Source organism: Hipposideros armiger, unplaced genomic scaffold (genome assembly GCF_001890085.2).
Source record: "Hipposideros armiger isolate ML-2016 unplaced genomic scaffold, ASM189008v1 scaffold_532, whole genome shotgun sequence".
NCBI lineage: Eukaryota > Metazoa > Chordata > Mammalia > Chiroptera > Hipposideridae > Hipposideros > Hipposideros armiger.
In genome coordinates, this window is record NW_017731882.1 from 487,055 (window position 1) to 511,913 (window position 24,859).

The 24,859-nt window shown below is 44.9% G+C and overlaps 1 protein-coding gene across 2 annotated transcripts in view; it reads left to right on the forward strand.

Moving 5' to 3' along the window:
• The window catches only part of ROR2 (receptor tyrosine kinase like orphan receptor 2), a 235,286-nt gene extending 210,782 nt beyond the window's left edge, over positions 1 to 24,504 (forward strand). The window contains exons 5-9 of one of the 2 annotated variants that reach the window (XR_002126885.1): positions 11,759 to 11,886; positions 15,380 to 15,694; positions 16,837 to 17,048; positions 20,180 to 20,382; positions 22,077 to 22,158. Coding sequence is in view for 1 of the 2 variants with exons in the window: in XM_019668688.1 (XP_019524233.1) it covers positions 11,759 to 11,886; positions 15,380 to 15,694; positions 16,837 to 17,082; positions 20,180 to 20,382; positions 22,077 to 23,522 (2,338 nt within the window). In the remaining variant the exon portion in view is untranslated. Of the gene's footprint in view, positions 1 to 11,758; positions 11,887 to 15,379; positions 15,695 to 16,836; positions 17,083 to 20,179; positions 20,383 to 22,076 lie in introns of both variants that reach the window. The other variant, XM_019668688.1, reaches the window with a different exon arrangement.
• The last annotated feature ends 355 nt before the right edge of the window (positions 24,505 to 24,859 follow it).

The following is a 24,859-nucleotide window of genomic DNA, read 5'->3' on the forward strand; positions in this document are numbered from 1 at the left end:
TCCTTTCCCCTCCTCCTCCCCCTCTCTCCCCACCCCACATGAGGATATGGCAAGAAGGTAGCCACCTGAGAGCTAGGAACTGAATAGACCATCACTTTGATATTGAGCTTGTCAGAACAGAGAAGTCAATGTTTGTTTAAGTCACCTAGTCTCTGGTATTTGTTATGGTAGCCTGAGCTGTTTCATTTACTTTATTACTGTACCATTTTTCTAAATTATCTTAACCGTCTTTCAGTCGTTCATGTGAATTTTATTGGAATTACAAATTACATACAAGTTTGATTTTTGCAGTTACTTTTTCAAACACAAAGGTGATTGTGTAGTTTTTCTCCTTTCAAAATATTAATATTATGTTACATAATAGAGCTCCTATTGTTAAGTAACTTTACAGTTCTAGACTGAAATCCACTCGGTTGGGGTGAGTTATTCTATCAATACTGAATTGGTCTACTGACTTTGTGCTGGCAGATGACTTTCTTAGATCAATATTTTGTAGTCTGAGGCACCAGCCCATTGGTGGTGGTTTTTCTGTGGCTTGGTTTTTTTCCACCCATTGACTATGATTGTGTTTCAGTATACTAACTTCCACCTCCTTTTTGGTATCTGTGGAGGTTACCCAAAACAAAGACAGAAAGAGGGAAAATCAATGGGCTTACAACAGAATCATCCACAAGTTCTCTGTTCTCTGGAATATCACCAGCTTACTCTGTGCTGTGACTCCTCTCTCAGGCTATTTCCTGAGAAAATGCATGGCAGTTGGAGCTCTTTCATTGTTGGTCTAGTGGTGTATCCTGTACCTACAAATGGAGAGTTGTGCAGTGAATAATAACATAGCCTTGGTTGATCCCTAATTGCAGCTCGTCAACGCCAGGACACACTGCTGTTGGTCTGAAACGTGAACAGGAATGGTCACTCACCTGCTCCAAACTCATTGCTCTCTTTCCCCAGCTGCTGCCCTCACACGTCCACACACGTGAACGCTAGCAGCATGGTGAACAGCAGTTTGTGTGTGTTGGGGGAAGTGGGTGATGGACATCCTTAGAGGTTAAGGGAGTTACTACCATTAAACATTGTTTTTCTTTCCACCCATTTGCAGTGGGTAGTTAGGAGAGTGTGTATATGGTGAACAAAAGCTTTAAGAACAGGCTCTTTTCCCACAGATGTAGGTTCAAAGACAGGGTTATTATAGCTTACTCAGGTAGTATTTTGGTAATGCGAGGGGATTAATGCGAGGCTGTGTCTCACATTTCATATATGGGTTTCATTTTTATCTGCTCTTCTAAAAAATGGTTCACTTTCACGGTCATAGACCCCTACATACACCGGTGGGGCGGCCTGGTGGTATGGAGGCAGGGCTGGGGGGGGGGCAGGGTTGCTCCTTGAAGCTTAAGCGTCACACTTTCTGTTTCCTGTATTGTTCTCCTGGGCCAACCTCATGGCCCACAAGTGTGTGCACACACACTGTGCTTCAACAAACGACTGCTTGAAGAAATGTATATTGTGCTTTTGGACAATTAACAGTCAGTTAATTATTGACCTCTGGGAAATCACCTTCCTTGAGGCCGAATCCTGAGCCCTCTTATTTTCTTACTTCACAAACTGTAGGTAATCCCAAGGCTTCAGCCGTTCTCCCCCCATGTGTTCATAACCCTGGAATCTCCATTTCCAGGTCTGACTTATCTCCCTATCTCAAGGCCCTCAAATTTAGCCCCATAATGGGTATCTCCAGACTGATGACTCAAAGGCACCTTTGCATGTCTAAACAGAGCTCAACTGCCTTCTACCTCACATGCCTTCCGTTGCTATTTTTATCATAATTTATCATAAATTTTAATTTATCATAAATCTAGTTCAAACTTTATCCTAATTACAGGAAAATTGCACTACTAAAAAAACAAAAAAAAGACTGCCAACTGACAAGCCAGTAATTAAAATGACTCCTTCCAGGGAGAAACCAAGCTGCCTTACTTTTGGTAAGTAGACTAAGTCAGGCAAATGGCTGACATTTAGCATTTGATATTAACAGCATTACCACCAACCTAATCAAATTGAGTTGGAAGGAGGGGAGAAGCCAACGTAATTTTTTTCTATGACTTCTTGTTGTGATAGGTTTTATTTTCTGGAAAAAATAACTCTCCTTAAATACTGTAGTACAGAATTTGAATAGAAGATAGAAACTTAATTTATTTTAAGATTGTGATATAGGCAATAAGTGAGTAAACAGACAATCATCAGTAAGGTTCTTAGAGTAATACACATACTGTTTCCTTAATTCAGACCATGTAGCGACACAAATGAAAATGCTTGCACTTCAGCAGTAATGATCATATTAGCACTTGGCATGTTGTAACACATTCAGTGTCCCCACTAAGTCTTTTTGTGTTCGCTAGAGCCCATGTATTAGCTATTATGCCCTATTATGCATGGATGAGAGCTTTATACACACTGACCTCTACACTCACCCAAGGAAATTCCAGCCTTCCAAGGTTTACCTGGGAGAGACCAGCCCCGTGAACACTGTGGAAAACAGTAACATTTACTTCCTAGTGGACTGGTCATACTGGAGCCGCTATTTCTCTGCCTCTGGGGGCCTCATGGGATCCTGGCCTTACAGGTGTCTGTGGCAAATGTCAGTGTTTCTAAAAGATTTGCTGACTGTTTTTATTCACATGAATTGGTGTTAGGTGTGCTCATTTGACCAAGTGGACACTTTTGCCACATTTAATATGACATCAGTAAAATTGGATGCTAGGAATATTTCATCTTAGCAGTAGAGAGAAGTAAGAATACAGTATGGTGTCTGATTTTCAAGGAAATCATTCATTCATTTAACACATTTACATGGAGGGCCAACTATGTATGGGTTAGTCCCTGTTCAAGGTGTTGGGGTTATGACAATGAACAAAACAGACAAAAACTAAAGCTTCCTGCCTTGTGCTGCTAACATGCTCTTGGGAGACTCTTATGTCTGGCTTCTTTCACAAAATAGAATATCTGAAAGATTCTTCCTGTGGTTTATTCCCTTTTATTGATGGCAGGTATTCTGTTGTATGAAGATATTATAATATGTTTATTCACCTGTTGGTGGACATTTGGGTTTCTAGTTTAGGGCAATTATAACATTGTGTTCAAGTATTTTTGTGAACATGTTCTCATTTCTCTAGAACAAATTCTAGGTGTGGGATTGCTGGGTCAGAGGCATATATAAACTGTATAAGAAATTGCCAAACTCTTCTCCAAAGTGGTCTCCATTTTCCACTGCCACCAGCAAAGGATGAGTTCAGTTGCTCCACATCCTCGTCAGCATTTGATGTTGTCAGCCATTGAATTTTAGCCATTCCAGTGTCTTGTGTTGTGAGGATTCATGATGGTTTAATTGACATTTTCTCGATCACTAAAAATGGGACCATCTTTTTAGGCTACACTAGTGTGAAGTCTCTGTTAGGCCTTTTGTCCAATTGTACTGTGTTTTTGTCTTCCTATTGAGTTATGGGAGATCTTTATATATTCTGTGTATCATTCCTTTGTCAGATATATAAAATGTTTTCTCCCAGCCTGTGATTTGCCTTTTTAATTTCTTGATTCTGTCTTTTGATGAGCAGGAAAATTTAATTTTGATAAGACTAATTTATCACTTTTTTCTTTAATGCATCATGTCTAAGAAATCTTTGGCTTTGTCTACCTTGGTGCTATATATTCTCCTGTGTCCTATGTTTCCTCTTGTAAGTGATATAACTTTAGCTTTTATGTTTAGGTCCGTGATCCATCTCAAAAGCAATTTCTATGAACAGTATTTATCACTTTTTTCTTTAATGCATCATGTCTAAGAAATCTTTGGCTTTGTCTACCTTGGTGCTATATATTCTCCTGTGTCCTATGTTTCCTCTTGTAAGTGATATAACTTTAGCTTTTATGTTTAGGTCCGTGATCCATCTCAAAAGCAATTTCTATGAACAGTATGAGTTGTGGGTGTAAGTTCATTTTATTCCATACAAATATCCAGTTGTTCCAGCACCATGTTTGAGAAATGGTCCTGTCCTCCATGCATACCTTTGTGCCTCTATTGAAAATCAGTTGACCCATTGTGAGGGTCTATTTTGGGATGCTCTACCATGTTCTATGGATCTATCCTTACACCCCAATACCATATTGTCTGAATAATTGTGACATTTTGTGAGTCTTACAATCAGGTGGTGTAAATCCTCCATCATTCTTGTTCTCTTTCCATACTGTTTTGGCTAGTCTAGTACCTTTGCATTTGCGTGTAAGTCCTAAAATCAGTTTGTCAATTTCTACAAAAGTGCCTACTGGGATGTTTTTCAACTTTTGATTTTGAGATAACTTTGAACCTATGAAAAAGTTACCAAAATAGTAATAAGTAGCTCCATATGCTCTTTACTCAGGTTTACCAATTTTTATCATTTTGCCGTATTTGACTTATCATTTCCTCTATGCATACCTATTTGTAATCATTATTTTTTCTGAATCATTTGAGACTATGTTGCATTTATTACACTCCTTTGCCCCTTTGTATTTCAGTGTGTGTTCCCTAAGAGCAATGATGTTTCCTTACAAAACAGCAGCTTGAAATCCAGAATATCTGTCTTTGAATTGCCATTCATCCTCCAGTTTCTTTAACTGCCCCATCATGCCATTTAGATCCCTCTCCTCCAGTACAGCATCCTCACCATGTTGCTTTAGTCTCCTATAATCTGGAACAGTTCCTTGACCTTTCGTGACATTGAAATTCTTGACAATTGCAGGGTGGTTGTTTTATAGGATGTCTCTGAATTTAGGTTTGACTGATGTTTACTCATGGTTAAATTCGGGTTACACATTTGTGCCTGAAGTAGCACATATGTGGTGTTTCCTTTTCAGGATATCACATCTACATGATGTCAGTTTCTCCTTACTGATGATGCTCATTTTGCTCACTGGTTAAGATCCATTTTCTCATTATATAGTTATTTTTTCTTTTGTAATTAAAAGTAATTTGTGGGGAAATCCTGTTAGGATTTTGATAGCGTGGTATAGCACTTTGGGAGAATTGACTTCTTAAAACTATTGAGTATTCCAACTATGAAATGGTATATATTTCTGTTTATTTAGGTTTTCTTTCCATTCTCTCTGCAGTATTTTGAAGTTTGAATTGGATGTTTTGTACATATTTTATTAATTTTATTCCTGTGCATTTTAACCATTTGAAAGTGTATAATTGAGTGGCATTAAGTGCACTCACATTGTTGAGCATCAATCTCTAGAGTTTTCTCAGCTTCCCAAACCGAATCTCTGCCCCATTAAACACTAACTCCCCATGCCCTCTACCCCAGCCCCTGGCAGCCACCATTCTACTTTCTGTCTCTGAATTTGACTACTCTTTTATGTATTTTTAATGTTATTGTAAATGTTATATATTTTTTAATTATTTGCTAATTGTTGCTCACATATAGAAATACAAGTGATTGTACTTACCGTATCCTGTGACCTTACTAAATCCATATTAGTTTTAGTACCTTTTAAATATATTCCTTAGGATTTGCTATGTAAATTATGATATCATCTGTGAGTACAGAGTTTTATTTCTTCTTTTCCAATATGTAAGCCATTTATCTATTTGTTTTCTTCCTGTCTGTCAGTCTGTCTATCTATCTGTCTATCTATCTACCTATCTACCTATCTACCTACCTACTTACCTACCTACCTACCTACTTACCTAATTATCCTAATGGTTAGGACCTCCATGCAATATTGGATAGAAGTGCCAAGAGCCGATATCTTTGTCTTACTTTCATTTCTATGGGGAACATGTACCATATTTCACCATGAAGTAAGATATTCATTGTAGGCTTCTCATAGATGCATTTAAAAATTAGATTGAGGAAATTATTTTCTTTGTTTGGTGAGAGTTTTGTTATTGAATGACTGTTGACCTTTGTCAACTTTTTTCCTATTTCAAGTGAGATAATAGCATGGTTTCTCTCTGTGTTTTCAGTGATAGTTCTTTAAATGTTCAAGTAACTTTGTATTCCTGGGTTAACCCAGTTGGCCCATTACCCATTTCTGTAATGTTATTTTGCTGAGTCCAGTTTGCTGTTGTTTCGCCGAGTGTGTTGCCCCTTTGATCAGGAGGCAAATTAGTCTGTAATATCTTTAGGATGTCCTTAGGATGACAGGTATTTCTATCAAGGTTATGCTTGCCTCGTAAAATGAATTAGAAAGTATTTCTTACTCCTTTATTTTCTGAAAGACTTTGTGTAAAATTGCTGATGTTTCTTCCTTAAAAGTTTGACAGAATTCACCAGTTTCTATTATTTGGAGCTGGAATTTTAATTATGGGATGGTTTTTTATTGCAACTTCAAGTAATAGATTTAGGGCTTTTCTGAGTTTTTATCTCTATTTTCACTTTGTTTTTCTCAAGGAATTTGTAACTTTTTTTCTAAGTTGTTGGATCTATGTTCATATATTTGTTCATGTTATTTCTTGTTATCTTTTAACATTTGTTACAGTCTTTAGTGATGTCCCCTTGTGCATTCCTAACATTGGTAATGTGTGCTTCTCTTTTTCTTAATTATTTTTTTCTAGGTGTTAGCAATTTTAACTGTTTGAAGAACCAACTTTTGACTTTACTTCAGGTTTAATTTGACATTGTTTTTAAGGTATAAAAACTTACCTAATTTAAGCATTTAAAGCTATAAGTTTATCTCTAATTACTGTTTTAACTGCATGCTATCCTGTTTTCTTTTTTTTTTTTTGTATTTCATATTTTCACATTCCATTTAAAATCCTATTTAATTTTTTTTGTATTTTCTTTTTGAGCCCAAAGGTTATCCAGAAGTATGCTATTTAATTTCCAAATATTTGCAGAATTTCTAAATATCTTTTGTTATTGATTTCTAATTTAATTCTTTGTGATTAGAGTGTGGTTTCAATTCTTTTAAACTTAATTGTGAGTTATTTTGTGGTGAGCAATGGTCTCTCTGGGTGAACGTGCCATGTGCACTGAAACGTATGCTGTCTTGTTGGGTATATCGTCCTTCAAATGTCCAGTAGGTCACAGGGGTGGTTACTATTTCCACTGTTGTTTCTTCACTATTTTTTTTTTTGTCTAGTTCCATTAATTGCTGAGAGACAGGTGTTAAAATTTTCAACTATAATTGTGGATTTTTCTGAGTTGTCCTCTAGTTCTGTCAATTCTTGTTCATATATTTTGAAGCCTGATATTAGGTGCATTCGTGTTTATGTCTTTTTTATTAATAGACCCTTTTATTTGAAATATGTTTTTGCTGAGTATGGAATTCCAGGTTCACAGTTCATTTTCTCTGCTAGTTCACTGAAACTGTCATTCCCTGGTCTTTTCTGTTTTGCATTGTTTCTGATAAGGGTCAGCCACTATTTGTCATGTCCTCCCATTTCTATTTATCCTAGGTTTTCAGCAGGTTGACTGTGATGTGTGTAGGTGTGGTTTCCTTTGTATTTGTCCTTCTTTCTTGTCACTGACATTTCTTGCTTGGTATGTAACTGTTTTTTAATCAAATTTGGGGGAAATTGGCCATGATTTATTCAAACCTTTTCCCTGAAACCATGCGCCTCTCCTCTCCGCCCAGGGTCTTGACTGCACATGAGTTAGACGCCTTGTGCTTTCCCACAGCTCACTGAGGCCCTGTTTATTTTTTGTCAATCTTTTTGTCTCTCTTGGTTTCGGTGTGGAAATTTTCAAATGACCTGTCAAGTTTACTGACTTTCTTCTGTTTTATACACTCTGTTAATACCATGTTTTATTGGAGATTGTGTGTTTCATTTCTTCCCTTTGATTCATTTAAAGTTTCCATCTCCCCTATAATTACCTGTATCTTCATTGTACCTTCTTTTGCTTATTGTTTTCCATACTTATAGTTCCTTAAAGTCCTGGTCTGCTAATTCTAACATCTGGGCCATCTTTGGGTTGGTTTCTCTTGACCATAGGTTATATTTTGCTGTTTCTTCACATGTCTGGTAATTTTTTATTGTATGCAGAACATTGTGGTTGGTACTCTAGATTTTGTTACCTTCCTCTGAAGAGTATTTTATTACAGCAGCATGTTAGATTACTGTCAGATCACTTGAAGCTTATGGAGTTTAGCTTCAGTCTTTGTTAAGTGATTAACTTCAGTTTACTCGGTGCTTTTGCTCTGCCTCCCACCCCAAATCTGACATATAGCTTCCTCTGCTTCACTCAAGCAGACACAGACCCTTTCATAATAAGAAAAACAATTATGAAATGGTTTTACCACTTTTAACACAAACCATAGGGGGAAAGAAATGTTAAATTCCTATACAATATGTAGCTATATTTGAATTATTTGTTTTGTTTTGTTGTGTTTTTCTTTTTTTTTTTTTTAAAAGATTTTTATTGGGGAATGGGGGAAGGGGAACAGACAAGTTGCTGTCGTTCTGTTGTTCAGCATCTTAGCTGTAGAGGGCAGTGTCACTGGCCCTCATATGTGGGATCTGAACCGGGGCCCTCTGGTGTCCCAGGCCAGTTCTTAACCATTGCGCCACTCGGCTGGCCCCTTGTTTTGTTTTTCAACAGCCATAATTTTTATGTCTAGAAGTTCTATAAGGTTATTTTTTTTTATTTGAATTTTGGCATTGATTACTTTTCAACCTCAAAGGAGCCTTATTTTCCTTTAAAGGCCGTTCATATTTATATCCATGAATTTTTCTAAGCTTTTGAAACTAATTTTTGTTCTTAACATGTACCATTTGGGGAGAAGGTTGGCGATCAGCCCCACCATCTCCTCAGCCCTTTGTGAAGAAGCACTTCCTATCACAACATGTTGATTCCTTCCTCTCCTCTCAATCTCCTCCTCTTTTCCCATTGCTTTTGTTTGTTTGTTTGTTTTACCCAATATTATAGTTATTTATCTCTCTCCCCTCCTTGACCACGAACTTCTTGGTGTGTTTCTTTTTCATCTCTGTCATTAAGCCTTGGATCAGTACCTAGGCAGCCTTAGGAATATAGGAGATGTCCAACATTGAATTCCATAACATTGATGTTCTGAATTTGGTGAGCATGTGTTTGAGTTGTGGCTTAAGGGATTTACAGATGACCCCTTCTGTCCCAGAGCTTTCCTTTGGTCTGAGTGATTAGTTTTACAGACTTTCTTCAGATATGTCACTCTTCAGAGATCCCAAAATATGCCAGGTAAAAATAAAACATAATCTGTTTGAAAACATAAAGTACTTCCCACTTGTTTTCTCAAAATTCAAAAACCTGAACAACATCATTTTCCAGCCACTTCTGTTTGGATTTTGGGCATTCTCTGAAGTTCAGTTTGGAAGTCCACTAAGATGAGTAAGCTGTGGATGAGATGTGATGGCCTCGAGTCCCTTTTCAGCAAGTGTTCCCTGCACTTCCCTTGTCCTCCCCATCCAGGGGGCACCTCACTAGTGGCCAGGGAGGAGCCCAAAGTGAGGGAACAGGCTTTCCATTCCTTGACTCTTAAAGCGGAGAAAAGAAATTGTTACTCTTTTGGGGTCCCCTGAGGGGACTGACTGAATCAAATCTTATACCCTAGGTGTAGATGACGTTAATTAGAGTACACACATCTTAATGATTTTCCTGGCAGAGTAGGCAAGCACCCTGAACCCAGCCTGCAAACTGACACGTTGCACGCACACCAGGCAGAGTTGACTTTCCCTGTGTTGGTGTGTCTGGCAAGTATAGGCATTTGTTTTGATTTAATCAACAGTTAATTCTAGCTTAGAGTGCAGGGGGGTGGTTGGGTGGGTGGGTATTGTTAACACATGTGTTTGCCTATTTAAACTATATTTAAGGAATCCTTGTCCCAAAGAAAGCGAATTTGAGAGAAAGGGCCTCGGGCTCTTGTTGACGTCAGAACCTCCTTACTTAGATTATTTATGGCTCCAGATGGTTTTCTTTGAAAGAGAGATTTTCTTCAGGGACTGAGAAGACAGCAGAGGAGGGAGAATCAGGCAGAGGCGGCTGTAGAGAGGGTGTTCTGCCAGACCTATTGTCTGCACTGTCACAAGTGTGCAGATCTTACCCTTGTGAGGGAGCCGGGATAGGGATTTCGAAGTCCATTTGGTTAAATGGAGAGAATACAGATTCCATTTGGGGATGGTCCAAATCAGTATAGGATGGAATGACAAGTGTTCTTAGGCTTATGGGCAGGTTGCAGATTTGCTAGAAAATAAGTGACTTACTACAGGTCTGTGCCCTTGTCAAAAGTTTGTCCTGGGAGCCCCAGGTCCCTCCCTCTCTTTTGCCCCCCAGCAGACAGCAGCCCTGATGTATCTGCTGTGGTCCACTCGTACTGTCTCCTTGGAGCATTCTGAGGGTCGCTTTGAAAAGCATCTGGGTACTTTGAATGACTAAACTTCGAAGCTGAAGGCAGGACTACGGTTCTGCCAAAAAAATTATCCCATACTCAAACGGGACTTGTGCAGGCTGTTCCCTGCAGGCCCTGGGAAGTCCAGACGGCAGGGCCAAGAGGGAGGCCATGCTTTTCCGAGTCTCCTTCTGTGTCCCCCATATTTACACATGCGCTCTGTGCTGTCTGTGTAGCAGTGACAAAGTCACGCCTCTGTGGCATAAGAAGCACAATTCCTGGTACAAATTCTGCAAGGACCAGGCTTTTGGCATCCCCTCCATTGTTTTTCTCCAGTTCAAAGATTTCTCTCCTACAATTTAAAGGTTGAACACAGATTTTGGATTTTCATCATTTCCCTAAAAGCCTCGTTTGCAAACAATGGAAGTGTATAAGGGTTTGCAGTAATGTTTCTGATGTAGTTTAAGGGTGAGATAAAGCATGTTACCATTTAACATTTTGTGTGTATTTGTACATGTACATGAATGCGTACTCACTCGTGCACACTTCATGTTTATAATTCCTCTTTCACACTCACTCCTCCCCTGGTTCTATCCCCCATTAAAGATGCTGGGTGTTTTAAAAAGTTGATAGACTTTATATTTTAGAGCAATTTTAGGTTTGCATAAAAATTGAACATAAAGTACAGAGAGTTCTCATGTACACACATGCACATGTCCAAATTTCCTCTATTGATAAATCTTGCATTAGTGGGGTGTATTTGTTACAATTGATGAGCCAATAGTGATACATTGTTATTAACTAAAGTCCATAGTTTACCTTAGGGTCACTCTTGGTGTACACTCTATATGGGTTTGGAGAAATGTAGAATGACATATATCCACCATTATAGTGTCATACAGAGCAATTCCATGCCCTAAAAATCCTCTGCGTTCCACCTATTCATCCATCCCTACCCACTGCCTGGCCATGGTTACCCCCCACCCCCTCCACCCCCATCCCCAGCCCAACCCTGGCAGCCACTGATCTTTTTGTTGTCCCTGTAGTTTTGTCTTTTTTAGAATGTTATGTAGTTGGAATCATACAGTATGCAGCCTTTACGGATTGGCTTCTTTCCTTGGCAATAGGCATTTAAAGTTCCTCCATGTCATTTTTTTGACGCTGCATAATATCCCACTGTCTGGATGGGCCACAGTTTATTATCCATTTACCTACTGAAGGATGTCTTGGTTACTTCCAAGTTTGGGCAGTTATGCATAAAACTGTTACATTATGTGCAGGTTTTTGTCTGGACATACGTTTTCCATTCACCAGGGTAAATACCAAGGAAAAAGATGGCAGCTAGGTCATAAGGTGTCAGATTGGAAAAAAAAAAAAAGTCAGGGGTACTCACACTTCCGGTGAAACAAGACTGTGTGTTTCCCAGAGATGATGACCATGAGGACGGGTTCTGCCAGCCCTACCGGGGGATCGCCTGCGCACGCTTCATCGGGAACCGGACCATCTATGTGGACTCCCTCCAGATGCAGGGGGAGATCGAGAACCGGATCACAGGTAGGCGCGCAGGCCTCCTGAGGAGACGTGAGCTCGCATGCGCCGCCAGTCCCTGTGCACGTAGTCCGCCGTGTGTTATCGGTGACCACCTTGGACAATGTGTCCCTGCTCCATGTCTCTGGCCACAGAAAATCAGACGTTTTTTAGATGCAGTTGCAGTTGCTGCCGTAGTTTACCCTAAAAGGTTCCCCTTTGTATGTTTAAATTAACGAGTGCAAATTGCTTAGTATACACCTCTAACACATTGACTTAAGCCAACCGTGTGGGTCCAAAGCCCTGAGTGGTCTTGTCCTCACTGCGTTCACCAGGTCTCCTGTCCCTGGTGCTGGCAGCCTGGCCCCCGCGACACTTGCTCCACTTCTTTGTCCTGCATTTCCTTACTCTGCAACCTCTTAGAACTGTGCATGGTTAAAAGGTGCACTGGCCTTATTCTAGCTGTTTGGGAGAGAAGTTTGCAAGCCATGAGCCATGCGTGGAAATGCGGCAATGAGCTCAGACCTGTGTCCACCCTCGACTCCCAGGGACAGTCAAGTCTGCACAGCATGAACACAGAGCACGTCATTCCAGAACGAAGCTGCTTGTCCCCCATCTTGTTAGGCTTTCCCATCTCTGGTTGGTTGGTAGCCTTCCACACACTGACTTTTACACATTGATGGAAAGGTCTTGGGGGAAATCCAGTGAGAAGTCAGAAAATGAATTAAACCAGAGCTCTGCAAAGCCCTCCTCCTGTCTCTCCTTTCCCCACAAACACGCACGCATTTCCCTCTCAGACGCTGCAAGAAACCAGGAAAATCTGTGAAGAAGGCAGATACCCCAGATTAACTGGGTTCTCTACACAGTAGTTCTTGACCCGTTGCCCACTAGAAGCACGGCTCCCCAGGACAGTCTGTTGGATTTTGCAGAGGGGCTTGCAAAGTACTTCCCTAGTAAGGGGCAGGAATGAGGCTTCCAGGCAGAAACTCACGTAGGTGTCATTGAAATGTCCCTTTACATTTAGGTCACCCCTGACCTTGACTTTCACCCTCAGTCTGGAGGGACTAAGGTCATAGTCACACAAGGGTCTGCCTGGCCATGGTTACAGAGCCCGCTGAGGACAGGACCAGGTGTCCTGTGAGAAATCGAATGGCAGTAATGGGACCTAGAGGATCCCGGAAGACACCATCTAGGGCCCAATGAGAGAATGTTTTGAAAACATTGCTGTCTCTCATTGGAAAGCTTTTTATGTCATTGAAAGCAGAATTTATCAAACTTTTTGACAGTGACACGCAGTAAAAGGTATACTTTACATCGTGATTTAGTATACACATACATGTATTTCATAGAATTGAAATCAGCTACAGGAAACGACATTCACCCTTAACAAAAGCAGTACACTCGGATTTTTCTCTTCAGTTTTATTTTGTGAAAGAAAAAAGTTGGTTGCAGCTTTAACACGAACCATGCACTCTGACATCCTGTGTTCTGTTCTGATTTTATCTTTTAAAATGCTAGCCACAGATTTCAGAATGGATTTTACATCCCACTAATTGGCAACCACTGATTCAACGCACGAGATTGAATCAGTTATTTCCAGGAATTATTTAAAGGATTAAGCAACTCCGATATGTAAGCCGACTGATTTTATATAGCACTTTTTGGATGGTTTAAAATGAGGATCCTCTAGATTTGTGGGGTTTTGAAAAAAATGGCCTCGAAGGTGCTCTAGACTGCCCAGTTGTGGCTTGGAGACCGCATTGCAGCGTCGTGATGTTCGATTCTTAGAGCATGCGCGTCAGAACTAGTTTGCAGGACTCGGGGAGCTTCCCAGGGAATGGGCCCTAAGAAAGCTTCAGAATGACGTGCTGGGTGTGAACGAAAGTGAGGACGAGTTATTGGACATGCTCGGTTTCTAGAACTATATTCATACCTTCAGAAATAAGCCCTCACATGATAGGTCTAAGCGGGAGGGAGGAGGAGAAATCCAAAAAGGGTCAGCCGTAACATCCCATTAATTGACTACTCCAATAAAAGCACCAGGTTTGGCGTTCTTAGACAGTCTTTACCTGCCGGGGGTCACAGCCAGCATTCTTGGTGTCGCCAACTCCACAACGATGAGACAGAGCCGGGTTTACACCTGGTTCTTTGGCCAGGAGGCCCTGCACGTTAACCTCTTACCTCTGTTCCTCAATTCTAATGTGACCCTCACACCAGGCACTAGATGCAGTGCGTGGACACAGCTGTTATCAAACCCTTGTGGACCATTCATATCACTTCACAAATAAAGACACAGGCCCAGAAAGGGCTGAGTGACCAACATGCCTACAGTAAATAGGCAGGGCCAGAACTGTGCTCCCACCCAGCGCATCTAACCTGGAGCCTGCCATGTGTGCCTGGTGGGTCTCCTGGGTTAATGGGCTCCAGCAGCGCCACCTGCTGGCCGAACCGGGCACGCACTGCAAGTCATGGGTGGAACTGGGGCATCCCAGGGATTCATTCATTCCAGTCTCTCAGCAGGGTGTGTAGACAGATGGGCTTCTCTTTCTCTAGCTGCCCAAGATCAAATCATTATAAGCAGATCCTTCACAGGTGAAAGTGTGGGAGGGAGGGCCTTCTGGCTGACGCCTTCCTTTGAACCCTGACTGCAACAGCCTTCCCTCCTGCCACACAGGCAGCCCTCCTCCCGCTCTGCCCAGACCTTGTCCCTGCAGCTCCCATTCCTTCCTTTCTTCACGTCAGATGTCAAGTTCGTCTGTCACATTCCATCCTGTGATGACTTGCTCCCCCAAACGCAAACCAACCAACCCTGGCTCAGACCCTTCTGCTAGGGCTGCTTCCTGCTCCCCTTTATCACAAAACTCTCCCAGCTTCCCAGTTGTTCCTTAGCTCTCCCCAACACCCCCATCCTAGGATCCCTTTCTCCCAGCCTCTCCTGTCATCTGACTCCTGCGGCATTTCCCAGGACTGGCTGCCCATCTTTTTGGCATGCTCTTTCCGCCTCCATCCCTGCCAAGGCCTCCCCTGCAGGCTTCGGGGTGTTGGGAGACCAAGGCCTGGTCCTTGTGCCTCTTTGCCAGTCTCTTCTTCTAGAAACCGCCCGTCCCACCACTTCACCTACCACCCTGCGCTAGCAGAGCCCCCAGCCAGTTCATAGTAGGGCCTGAAAACGTGGCTTTTGGGTCCAAAATGGGAATCTTCCTGTCATGGAACAAGCATGTAGCCGGACAAGATCTTGGGCCTAGTTTTCCTTATTTTTTATTCTGCTTTTGATGTTTGTAAAGTGAAGCCTAGGACCTTCTATGTCTGGTGCAAATCAGGGCGGCTCCCGCGCTCCCTGGGTCCCTGCTCCTGTGAGAGCCCTGGGTAGGGGGTGAGGTAGAGGATAGGCTAGAGGGATGGGGGTACCGGTGGGCAGGGTGAGGGATGGAGGTCAGAGGTGGGGTCAGTGGCAGAGGTCGGGGTGTTTGGGGCTCTGAGCCGGCGCCCACCCTAACGCGGTCTGATGCCTCCTTCGCAGCGGCCTTCACTATGATAGGCACCTCCACACACCTGTCGGACCAGTGCTCGCAGTTTGCCATCCCGTCCTTCTGCCACTTCGTGTTCCCGCTGTGCGACGCGCGCTCCCGGGCGCCCAAGCCACGCGAGCTGTGCCGCGACGAGTGCGAGGTGTTGGAGAGTGACCTGTGCCGCCAGGAGTACACCATCGCACGCTCCAACCCGCTCATCCTCATGCGGCTGCAGCTACCCAAGTGCGAGGCACTGCCCTTGCCGGAGAGCCCCGACGCCGCCAACTGCATGCGCATCGGCATCCCGGCCGAGCGGCTGGGCCGCTGTGAGTCTCCACGCCCCGCGTGCCTCACCACCCGGGCCCCGGGCTTACCAGGAACCCTAGGGCTGTCAGTAGGGCTTAAGAGCAAGGGGTTCAGTCACAGCTCCAGGTCACACTCAGCTGGCTCCTGCCTGTTTGGGGGACACAAGTAAGTCACTCCACTTCTCTGAGCCTCAGACTTCATTCTGTAAAATGGAGTAATCTCTGGGCCGCTTGCCACAAAAGGCTCCAGGGGGACAGGGCCAGCTCCCAGACCTGCCCCGTGGTGCACAAGCACCTGTCCTCACTGACTAGGTCAGGCCTCGGGCCCCTCCAGGGGAGCCCACGGAAGTGGCTGCCTTCCTTCTGCCAGCATCCACTCCCCAGACCAGGCTGAGGGTCCCAGAGTGAGACAGGACTCCTCCCGCAGCCGAGTCTTGTCTTCTGGCGCACCGCGCTCAAGCCGGAGCCTGGCAGCACCGCCTACTCTGTAACCTCGGACAAGTTACTTAAATACAATTTCCTCGTGTTACACGAGAATGATAACTACTAACCTCAGGAGTTGGAGTGAAGATGAAGTGAGTTACTACTTAGAAAGTTCTTAGAACAATGCCTCCGCACAGTAAGCACTCTGTTCCTGCTGTTCCACCTGTGACACGCCCAGTTCCGGCTCAGACGGCTCTGGGACTCCTCCGGGGAGGCGGAGTGATGCGAGTGGCTGAGCAGTCCTCCCTGGGTAGCGGAGGCGTCTGGAGGGTGGGCCAGGCCTGGTAGGGCCTCTTCCCTCCCACACAGCCTGGTTTTGCTTCCAGTGCAAATGAACATGAGGTTGGGGTTGACCTTCTCATGCTGGAATGGGGGTGCTTAGTGGGTCCCAACGATGGTTTCAGAGTCATAGAATAACTTCTCACAAGTTTTTCTTCCCCATATATATGTCCCCAATTTAATTAGTGAGCTGGGACTTTATTACGTCATTATTTGTAATAAGGCTGCCTTTCTTAGAAGTTATTTAAATCCTTTGGTCTTTTGGAAGCTCCAGTTTGAGTTCATGCAGATGAAGCGGTTTGCTGGCCTTTCTGGAAGAGCTGAGGGAGGGTGCTCTCGGTACCCCGAGGAGGGCTGCTTCCTCTTGACTTCCGGGCCTCCTAACGCATCTTCTCTCTTAGACCATCAGTGCTACAATGGCTCGGGCACTGATTACAGAGGGACAGCGAGCACCACTAAGTCGGGGCACCAGTGCCAGCCGTGGGCCCTGCAGCACCCCCACAGCCACCACCTGACCAGCACAGACTTCCCTGAGCTCGGAGGGGGGCACGCCTACTGCCGGAACCCCGGAGGGCAGATGGAAGGCCCCTGGTGCTTCACGCAGAATAAAAACGTACGCATGGAACTGTGTGACGTACCCTCTTGTAGTATGTATTCTCTCTCATTTTTTTAAAGTGTTGACTGTTGAGTGCACTTTGTGGTGATGGGGGACCAGTACAGTAGGCTGATGGCTGTGGGCACTACTCCCATTCCATGATCGTTTGTTTTAAATAAAACTGTTGCTGATAATATCTAGTCATTATAGGACGTTTTAAGTTAGAGAAAAGTCTGAAGAATCATGTTCAAATCACCCCCAGTTTCCTCACTCAGTGGAGACTGCTGTTTGCATTTGGGGGTCCTGTCAGCTCTTTGCTGTCATGGTCCTGGGATATTCAGCCTCTTGTTTCTCCACTAACATTGTCACACACTATTTTCCAATATTAATAAACATGCTCCCCATTACAGCAGCTCCTCAGCCCGCCATCTGCAGTTGGGGCACCTCCCCTGCTCCCCTGCCCTTCCCTTCCCATGCTACTCAGCTCTCCCTCGCAGATTTGGCACTCTGAGGGAAAAATAGAACTTAAATCTCTTTAATCATTTTCCCTGCAATTTCTCTGTTTAATTATGATTAGGAAAAGACTATGTAGTTAACTTTACAAACATTATTATCTCTGTATTCCAATATTTACGTTCCACCAGCTCTAGTCAGCCTGGATACCTGAGACAGGGCTGCCTTCTAAGTCTTCCATTTTGGAACCTGGGGTCAGAGGGTTTGTGGAGAATTACTGGGAAAAGATTGATAAAGAGAGATTAATGGTGAAGCAAATCAAGGCTCACGAGTCACCTGGAAACCTCTCCTGGTGGCCGGCCGGTGGTGGGGTGGGGCCGCATGCCTTCTCCCTTCCAGTGATGGAAGTTAAAAAAACGTGTTTATTACCTCTCCAAGTCCCAAACTTGGCACTCCCTTTCACTCAGAAGTTCACAGAAGAATGAAAATGTCAGTAGTTAGATTATAGTACAGCTACTCTATGGAATGGTACAGTAGTTTAAAAAGTTTCCTGCAAGGAAGGATGTTCACGATGTCCTGTTAAGGGAAAGAAGAACGTTGTAGGTCAATAGCTGTGTTATGTCCGGTTTTTTTCTCTCTCTCTCTCCCCCTTTCTCCTTCCTCCCTCTTCCTTCTCTCCCTCCCCTTCTTTTCCTCTCTTTTCACAAAAGAACAAAATGAGCAAAAGGTGTGTGTGTGTATGTGTGTGCGTGCGCGCGCGTGCGCGCGCACACACACACACACACACACACACACACACAAGCACCTCTGTTTCATGGATGAAGTTTTGGAAGGATACAAACCAAACTTCTAGCAGTGATTTCCTCTGATCTATAGAAATATTAAAATATAAGATGTTTTATAATAAGCAGTTATTTTGTAATTAAAACTAAATCAAAACCAAGAAAAATATGTATATTTTTTGACCTAGCAATTGCAGGAATCTTATATTGCAGAAATATTTGTACTTACAGGGCAGAAATGCAAAGATATTTATTGCAGAATCACCTTTAATAGCTAAATAAGAAACAGACTAATTTTTTACCAGTAAGGGATTGGATGATACCATGGAACTGTTTGCCGCTGTCAAGGAACACCTAGAGCTGTCTGTCCTGCACAGAACATCCGAGATAGATTACTCTGCCACAAGAGCAGGGAAATATAGACAATACGCTTTTATTTAAACTTGTTTTTTGTTTGTTTTTTTTTAAATGAAACTGCTGCTTCTGTATGACAAAATAATTGAATAGTGGTTATTTCATGTTCAACTTAAAATATGTATAAAAAAATCAGGTGAACACCAACTTATTAACAATGGCGTAGCCTTTGGTGAAATGGGCTGTTCGGAATATTTACTGTTCTATAATACTACAATTATTAAGCATGTGTTCTGTTGGTTATTTTAAAAATATAATGATGAAATAAATGGTTGTTCAAGTGTTTGGATGGTGCTCACACCTCTGATCTTGGCCTGAGGGGCATGGATTCTCCCCTTATCCCTAATAATGAAAAATGACAGCCCTCACTGCCCCTGAAGCTTCTAGAACATCTGCCTCCAGGTGGGCCCAGAGAGTTTTCTGTGTGGTTTTATTTTATTTTACTTTATTTTATTTCTTTTCTTTTTTTTTTTTTATTTTAGATGCTGGGAGGCCATACTGAGTTTAGAACAATGGTTTTTGTTTTTTTGTTTTTTTACTAGGGTGGCGATATTATTCATTTTTAGGACTGAATTAGCTCTTTCAGAAACTGCATAACCAGAAATCACTTATCTGCTTTCAGATGGAGAGCTCATTACTCACTAGTCATGGGGGCACTCAAGTCCCATGTAATTATTCACAAGATTAAGGAGAAAACTGTTAGGGGGGTGGGAAAGTGGCCCTTTCTGGAAGAGGGTTCTGTCTCCTTGCCAGGGAAACCCCCCAGCTCTGCTTCCGGGTGTCAGGACTGCGGGGTGTGCCCACTGCACCTCTCTGTACGTCCTGTAGGGGGAGACAAAGTGCAGTCTTCACTGTGGGAAAATGGAGGAGATGCCTGGAAGCCTCAGGCTGTATATGTAACCATCGTTCTTGCAGAATTCTTGTGCCCCTGCTACACATTGTATTGGGTCAAACGTATCCGCTGCCAGTATTCATTTAAATCAAATGCGACTTTAATCGTTATCCTAAAAGAATATGTTATTATACAAATATGTAGACAATCCTAAAATATTGAATGAAGAAAAAGGTTATTTCTAATCCCAGTATCGAGTTTCCCTCACCCAGGACAAGGGTCAAACATGTTTCATCAAGTTTCGTTAAGATGAAGTCTGGCAGAGCCCCTTTGTCCAGTGGTGTTCAAGCATTAGGAAGAGCGATGCTACTAATGACATTATAAGACCTTTAGAGTTAATTTGTCTGTTGTGCTGTATATCCTGGTTTGTTCCCATGGGGGCAGTTCTGGATTAGTCTCACAGATTGATCACAGGATGTGCTTTTTTCGGTACATTACCTTTTTTTTTTTTCTTTTTATGTTTGGTGTGTAATTTTGTCCCTTTGTGCAACTGACTTATTATTTGCTTGTGCTTAAATATTGTAGTTGGAGGTGGGAGTGGGCTGGTGGAGAACTTAGAATTGAAAAGGGTGTTTTCTGAAAACTCACGGAAGCCTGGCTGTTCACAGGTCCCCAAGATGGCAGTAGGATGGGGATTCTGTACATCTTGGTTCCGAGCATCGCCATCCCTCTGGTCATCGCCTGCCTTTTCTTCTTGGTCTGCATGTGCCGGAATAAGCAGAAGGCTTCGGCCTCCACACCCCCACGCCGGCAGCTGATGGCATCCCCCAGCCAGGACGTGGAGATGCCCCTCATCAGCCAGCACAAGCAGGTCTCCTGGCTTCCATGTTTCTGGGCGGCTCCTCCAGGCTTGCCCTCTGCCTGCTCCGTTAGCCTTCTTACTTTACTTGAAGCGCAACACAGCACTCTTTTAAATAGTCTTTTTTTCTCTTTCTTCTCTGAAACATTTCAGCACATTTGTGTCCTAGGAAATAAATGGTAGGTGTGTTTGGAATCCGCTGTCCCAGCTTCTCGTCTGCCTAGATCACCCCATCGCTAAGCCGTCCTCTCTGCAATGCTTCAGCTGTCCCCACAGGGGACACCAGAAAAGGGGCTCAGGCATTTTTAAGGGACTGGGGCCTGTGTTCTCTCTGTTTGGGGTTGGGTTGGCTTTGCTTTGTTTTGTTTTTCAGGGAAGGATAAAGCAAGTATCTTGTAGAGGAGGTAGGGGGCAGGCCACCCCCACCCTAAGAGTTTTCAGGATGTTGAGAACACACTGAAATGCAGGACAGGGAAAGTCTGTCACAACCACTCAGCCTACATGAAAGGACAGTCACATTATTTACAAGCTTTAGGGGAAAATCATTCCCTTGTGGGCTTGAAGTGGGGAGGTGGACTCCTTCAGCTCTGTTGCCAAGAGTCACTCAGTGTTTTGGGGGCTGAGGGGCGCAGGGAATGGCAAGGAGGACACTGAGTGCCCTGGGGTCAGGAAACTCCAAGAAGGATGGGGGCCAGATGCACAGAAGGGGTGAGAACTGGAAGCTGAGAGGTGCAAGGTTTACATCGATTTCACCCTCATGGTGCTTCCATCAAAAAACATCTAATTAAGAATCTAATAAAGTGTATAGCACAGTGGTTAGGCGCTGTACACCTGAAACTAATGTAAAATGATATTGAATGTCAATTATAATTTTAAAAAATATATGTATAGTCATGGGATGTAAAGTACAGCATAGGGAATAGAGTCATTGGTATTGTAATAGCTATGTACGATGTCAGAGGGGTAGTAGATTTTGGTGGGTTATCACTTTGTGAGGGGTATAAATATCTAATTATTATGTTTTGTACACCTGAAACTAATAATTACAAAAAGAATCTAATCAAGAGAAAGCCACAAGACAGACTCAATGAGGAGCCACTGGAGAACAGCTGGCCTGGTCTCTAAAAATGACAAATCGTGGGGTGCACACTTACGGGGTTCTAGAGAAATAGGCATGGGTCTGGCTGTGCTGAGCAATGGTGGCTAAACCTCCTAGGTGGGCATATATCAGAGAGGAAAGGCCCTGGGTGGGGGGACCCAGCTGGGAGAGTGCAGGGGTGACTCTGGGACAGCTGGAGCTCAGCTTGGCTGGGTCTGTGTGTGTGTGTGTGTGTGTGTGTGTGTGTGTGTGTGTGTGTGTGTGTGTGTGTGTGTGTGTGTGTGTGTGTGTGTGAGAGAGAGAATAGGTGCACGTGCACATACACACTCACTCTACCATGGTATCTCAGCTGTACTTGGGGGGACATAGTTTACAGCATGGTTGGGACACATTGAAGGTTTTGGGCAGCCTTTGGGCATCAGGGCATGCTTAAGAGCAAAGAGCAGCATGTGAGCAGACTGAGCCAGGGACAGGTGGGACCCCCAGGTCCTCTGCAAGTCCGCTAGACAGCCCTAGAATGGGCGGGTAGAGCCCCGCCAGCGTCCCTGCTGTTCCTTCCACAATCCCAGTGGCAGAAATGTTTCATTCGGGCTTTTCTTCTTGGCAGGCCAAAGTCAAGGAGATCAGCTTGTCCACGGTGCGGTTCATGGAGGAGCTTGGGGAGGACCGCTTTGGGAAGGTCTACAAAGGCCACCTGTTTGGCCCAGCGCCTGGGGAGCCGACCCAGGCGGTGGCCATCAAAACGCTGAAGGACAAAGCGGAGGGGCCTCTCCGGGAGGAGTTCCGCCATGAGGCCATGCTGCGAGCTCGGCTGCAGCACCCCAATATTGTCTGCCTGCTGGGCGTAGTGACCAAGGACCAGCCGCTCAGCATGATCTTCAGTTACTGCTCGCACGGCGACCTCCATGAGTTCCTGGTCATGCGTTCACCGCACTCAGACGTGGGCAGCACAGACGACGACCGCACCGTGAAGTCGGCCCTGGAGCCGCCAGACTTCGTGCACGTGGTAGCACAGATTGCATCGGGCATGGAGTACCTGTCCAGCCACCACGTGGTCCACAAAGACCTGGCCACCCGCAACGTGCTCGTGTACGACAAGCTGAGTGTGAAGATCTCGGACTTGGGGCTGTTCCGTGAAGTGTACTCCGCCGACTACTACAAGCTGATGGGGAGCGCGCTGCTGCCCATCCGCTGGATGTCCCCCGAGGCCATCATGTACGGCAAGTTCTCGGTGGACTCGGACATCTGGTCCTACGGCGTGGTCCTGTGGGAGGTCTTCAGCTACGGCCTGCAGCCCTACTGCGGGCACTCCAACCAGGATGTTGTAGAGATGGTGCGCAGCCGCCAGGTGCTGCCCTGCCCCGACGACTGCCCCGCCTGGGTGTACGCGCTCATGATCGAGTGCTGGAACGAGTTCCCCAGCCGGCGGCCCCGCTTCAAGGACATCCACAGCAGGCTCCGGGCCTGGGGCAACCTGTCCGCCTACAACAGCTCCGCGCAGACTTCAGGCGCCAGCAACGCCACGCAGACCAGCTCCCTGAGCACCAGCCCTGTCAGCAATGTCAGCAACGCCCGCTACGGGGGCCCCAAGCCCAAGGCCCAGCCCTTCCCGCAGCCACAGTTCATCCCCATGAAGGGCCAGATCCGACCCCTGGTGCCCCCTCCACAGCTCTACATCCCCGTCAACGGCTACCAGCCGGTGCCGGCCTACGGGGCCTACCTGCCCAACTTTTACCCGGTCCAGATCCCGATGCAGATGGCCCCGCAACAGGTACCTGCCCAGATGGTCCCCAAGCCTGGCTCCCACCACAGTGGCAGCGGTTCCACTAGCACGGGGTATGTCACCACTGCACCCTCCAACACGTCCGTGGCCGACAGGGCAGTTCTGCTCTCCGAGGGCACAGAGGACACGCAGAACACCCCTGAAGACGTGGCCCAGAGCCCCGTGCAGGAAGCAGAGGAGGAGGAAGATGGCTCTGTCCCAGAGACCGAGCTGCTGGGAGACAACGACACTCTGCAGATGGACGAGGCTGAGGTCCAGCTGGAGGCCTGAGGGGTGTGGGGCCACAGGGCAGTCACAAGAGACTTCAGCCACTTTGAGACATGAGCCCCAGGGACCCGTGGGCTTTCCTGCAGCCTCACCCCATGAGATCCCACTCCTCCGCAGTCCTCTCAGGCACAGAGCTGCCGCCATCCTTTGGTCAGAGGAGGGTCCTCTAGCCAGTGACGCCGGACACAGTGACCCCCAACGTCGCCCCGTTTCCCCGGAAGAGGATGAGAAGTAAGCAGTGCCTGTGCTTTGAAGAAAAATAGATGACATCCTCCTTCCATGTTGCATATGGATCCAATGTTGCAGAACTCTGGGACCACAGGCCTGCGCAAGGCAGCGAAGTTGAACTTAGGCTTCGCGATTCCCAGTGACTGGCATTGGCTGCGGCTGAAAGAGCTGCTGATCTCTCCGCTGCCCAGCTGCCGGTCTTGAAAGATGAGCGGGAACAGGACCCTGCCTTCGGCCTGCCGGGGGCTGGTGAGAAAGGGGCTTCTGAAAAATGGGAGTCCCATTTTCAAACAAAATGTGCCTTAGAAGAAACCGACGCGGTTTTGTTTTGTTTTTGTGAAATGATTTTAATTATCCTGCATGTGTATTTTGCCCTCTTATCTGGAATTCAAGGGAAAAGTGTTTCTTGGGTTTGGAATGTTACAAAGGAAGCAATATTGTACAGAGCACACAGTAGTGTGTTTTCTTAGAATCATGTACAGACCTTAAATGTAATTTATATGGTTTTTGTATGTCATTTTCATTGAAGTATTTTGAGCTTAAAATAATGACTTAGTAATTTAACTGTTTACCTTACCCACCTGGGATGCCACCTGATTGTATTTTGGTTGCTTGTGTTTATACTGATGTAAGTGAGGTCCGTTCATTTCAGAGCTCCTGTGTGAGAAGGCCCACGGGCACACTACGTCCGGCACATGGGACAGCTCCCACCTGTAACTCCCACACCTGGTGTATCCAATAAAGTGGAACAGCGTTTGCTCGGCTCACTGCAGGTTATGAGGGTGTCAGGCACTGGAGGTGTGGGATGAGGGAGACGCCTGGCGGTGACAATGTGGGCTGAGCCCTTGCAGCCTGGGGTGCTTATCCAGGACTGGTGAAAATATAGGAATGTGCGTGTACATTGGCAGATAAATGGTGGAAACAAGTTCCATTGCTTTCTCTGTTAAGGTCTTAAGGTCTGGGGGAGTGAACTAAATAATTGCTGATGATGTGAACTTGGTCTTTGGTTTTAAACCTCTCCCCTCCTGAGGCCCCAAGACCCCTGACATTTTTACACCCGGAGCCTGGTACGTCCCAAGGCACTGGAGCAGTGCTGGGGGGTGAGGCCATGA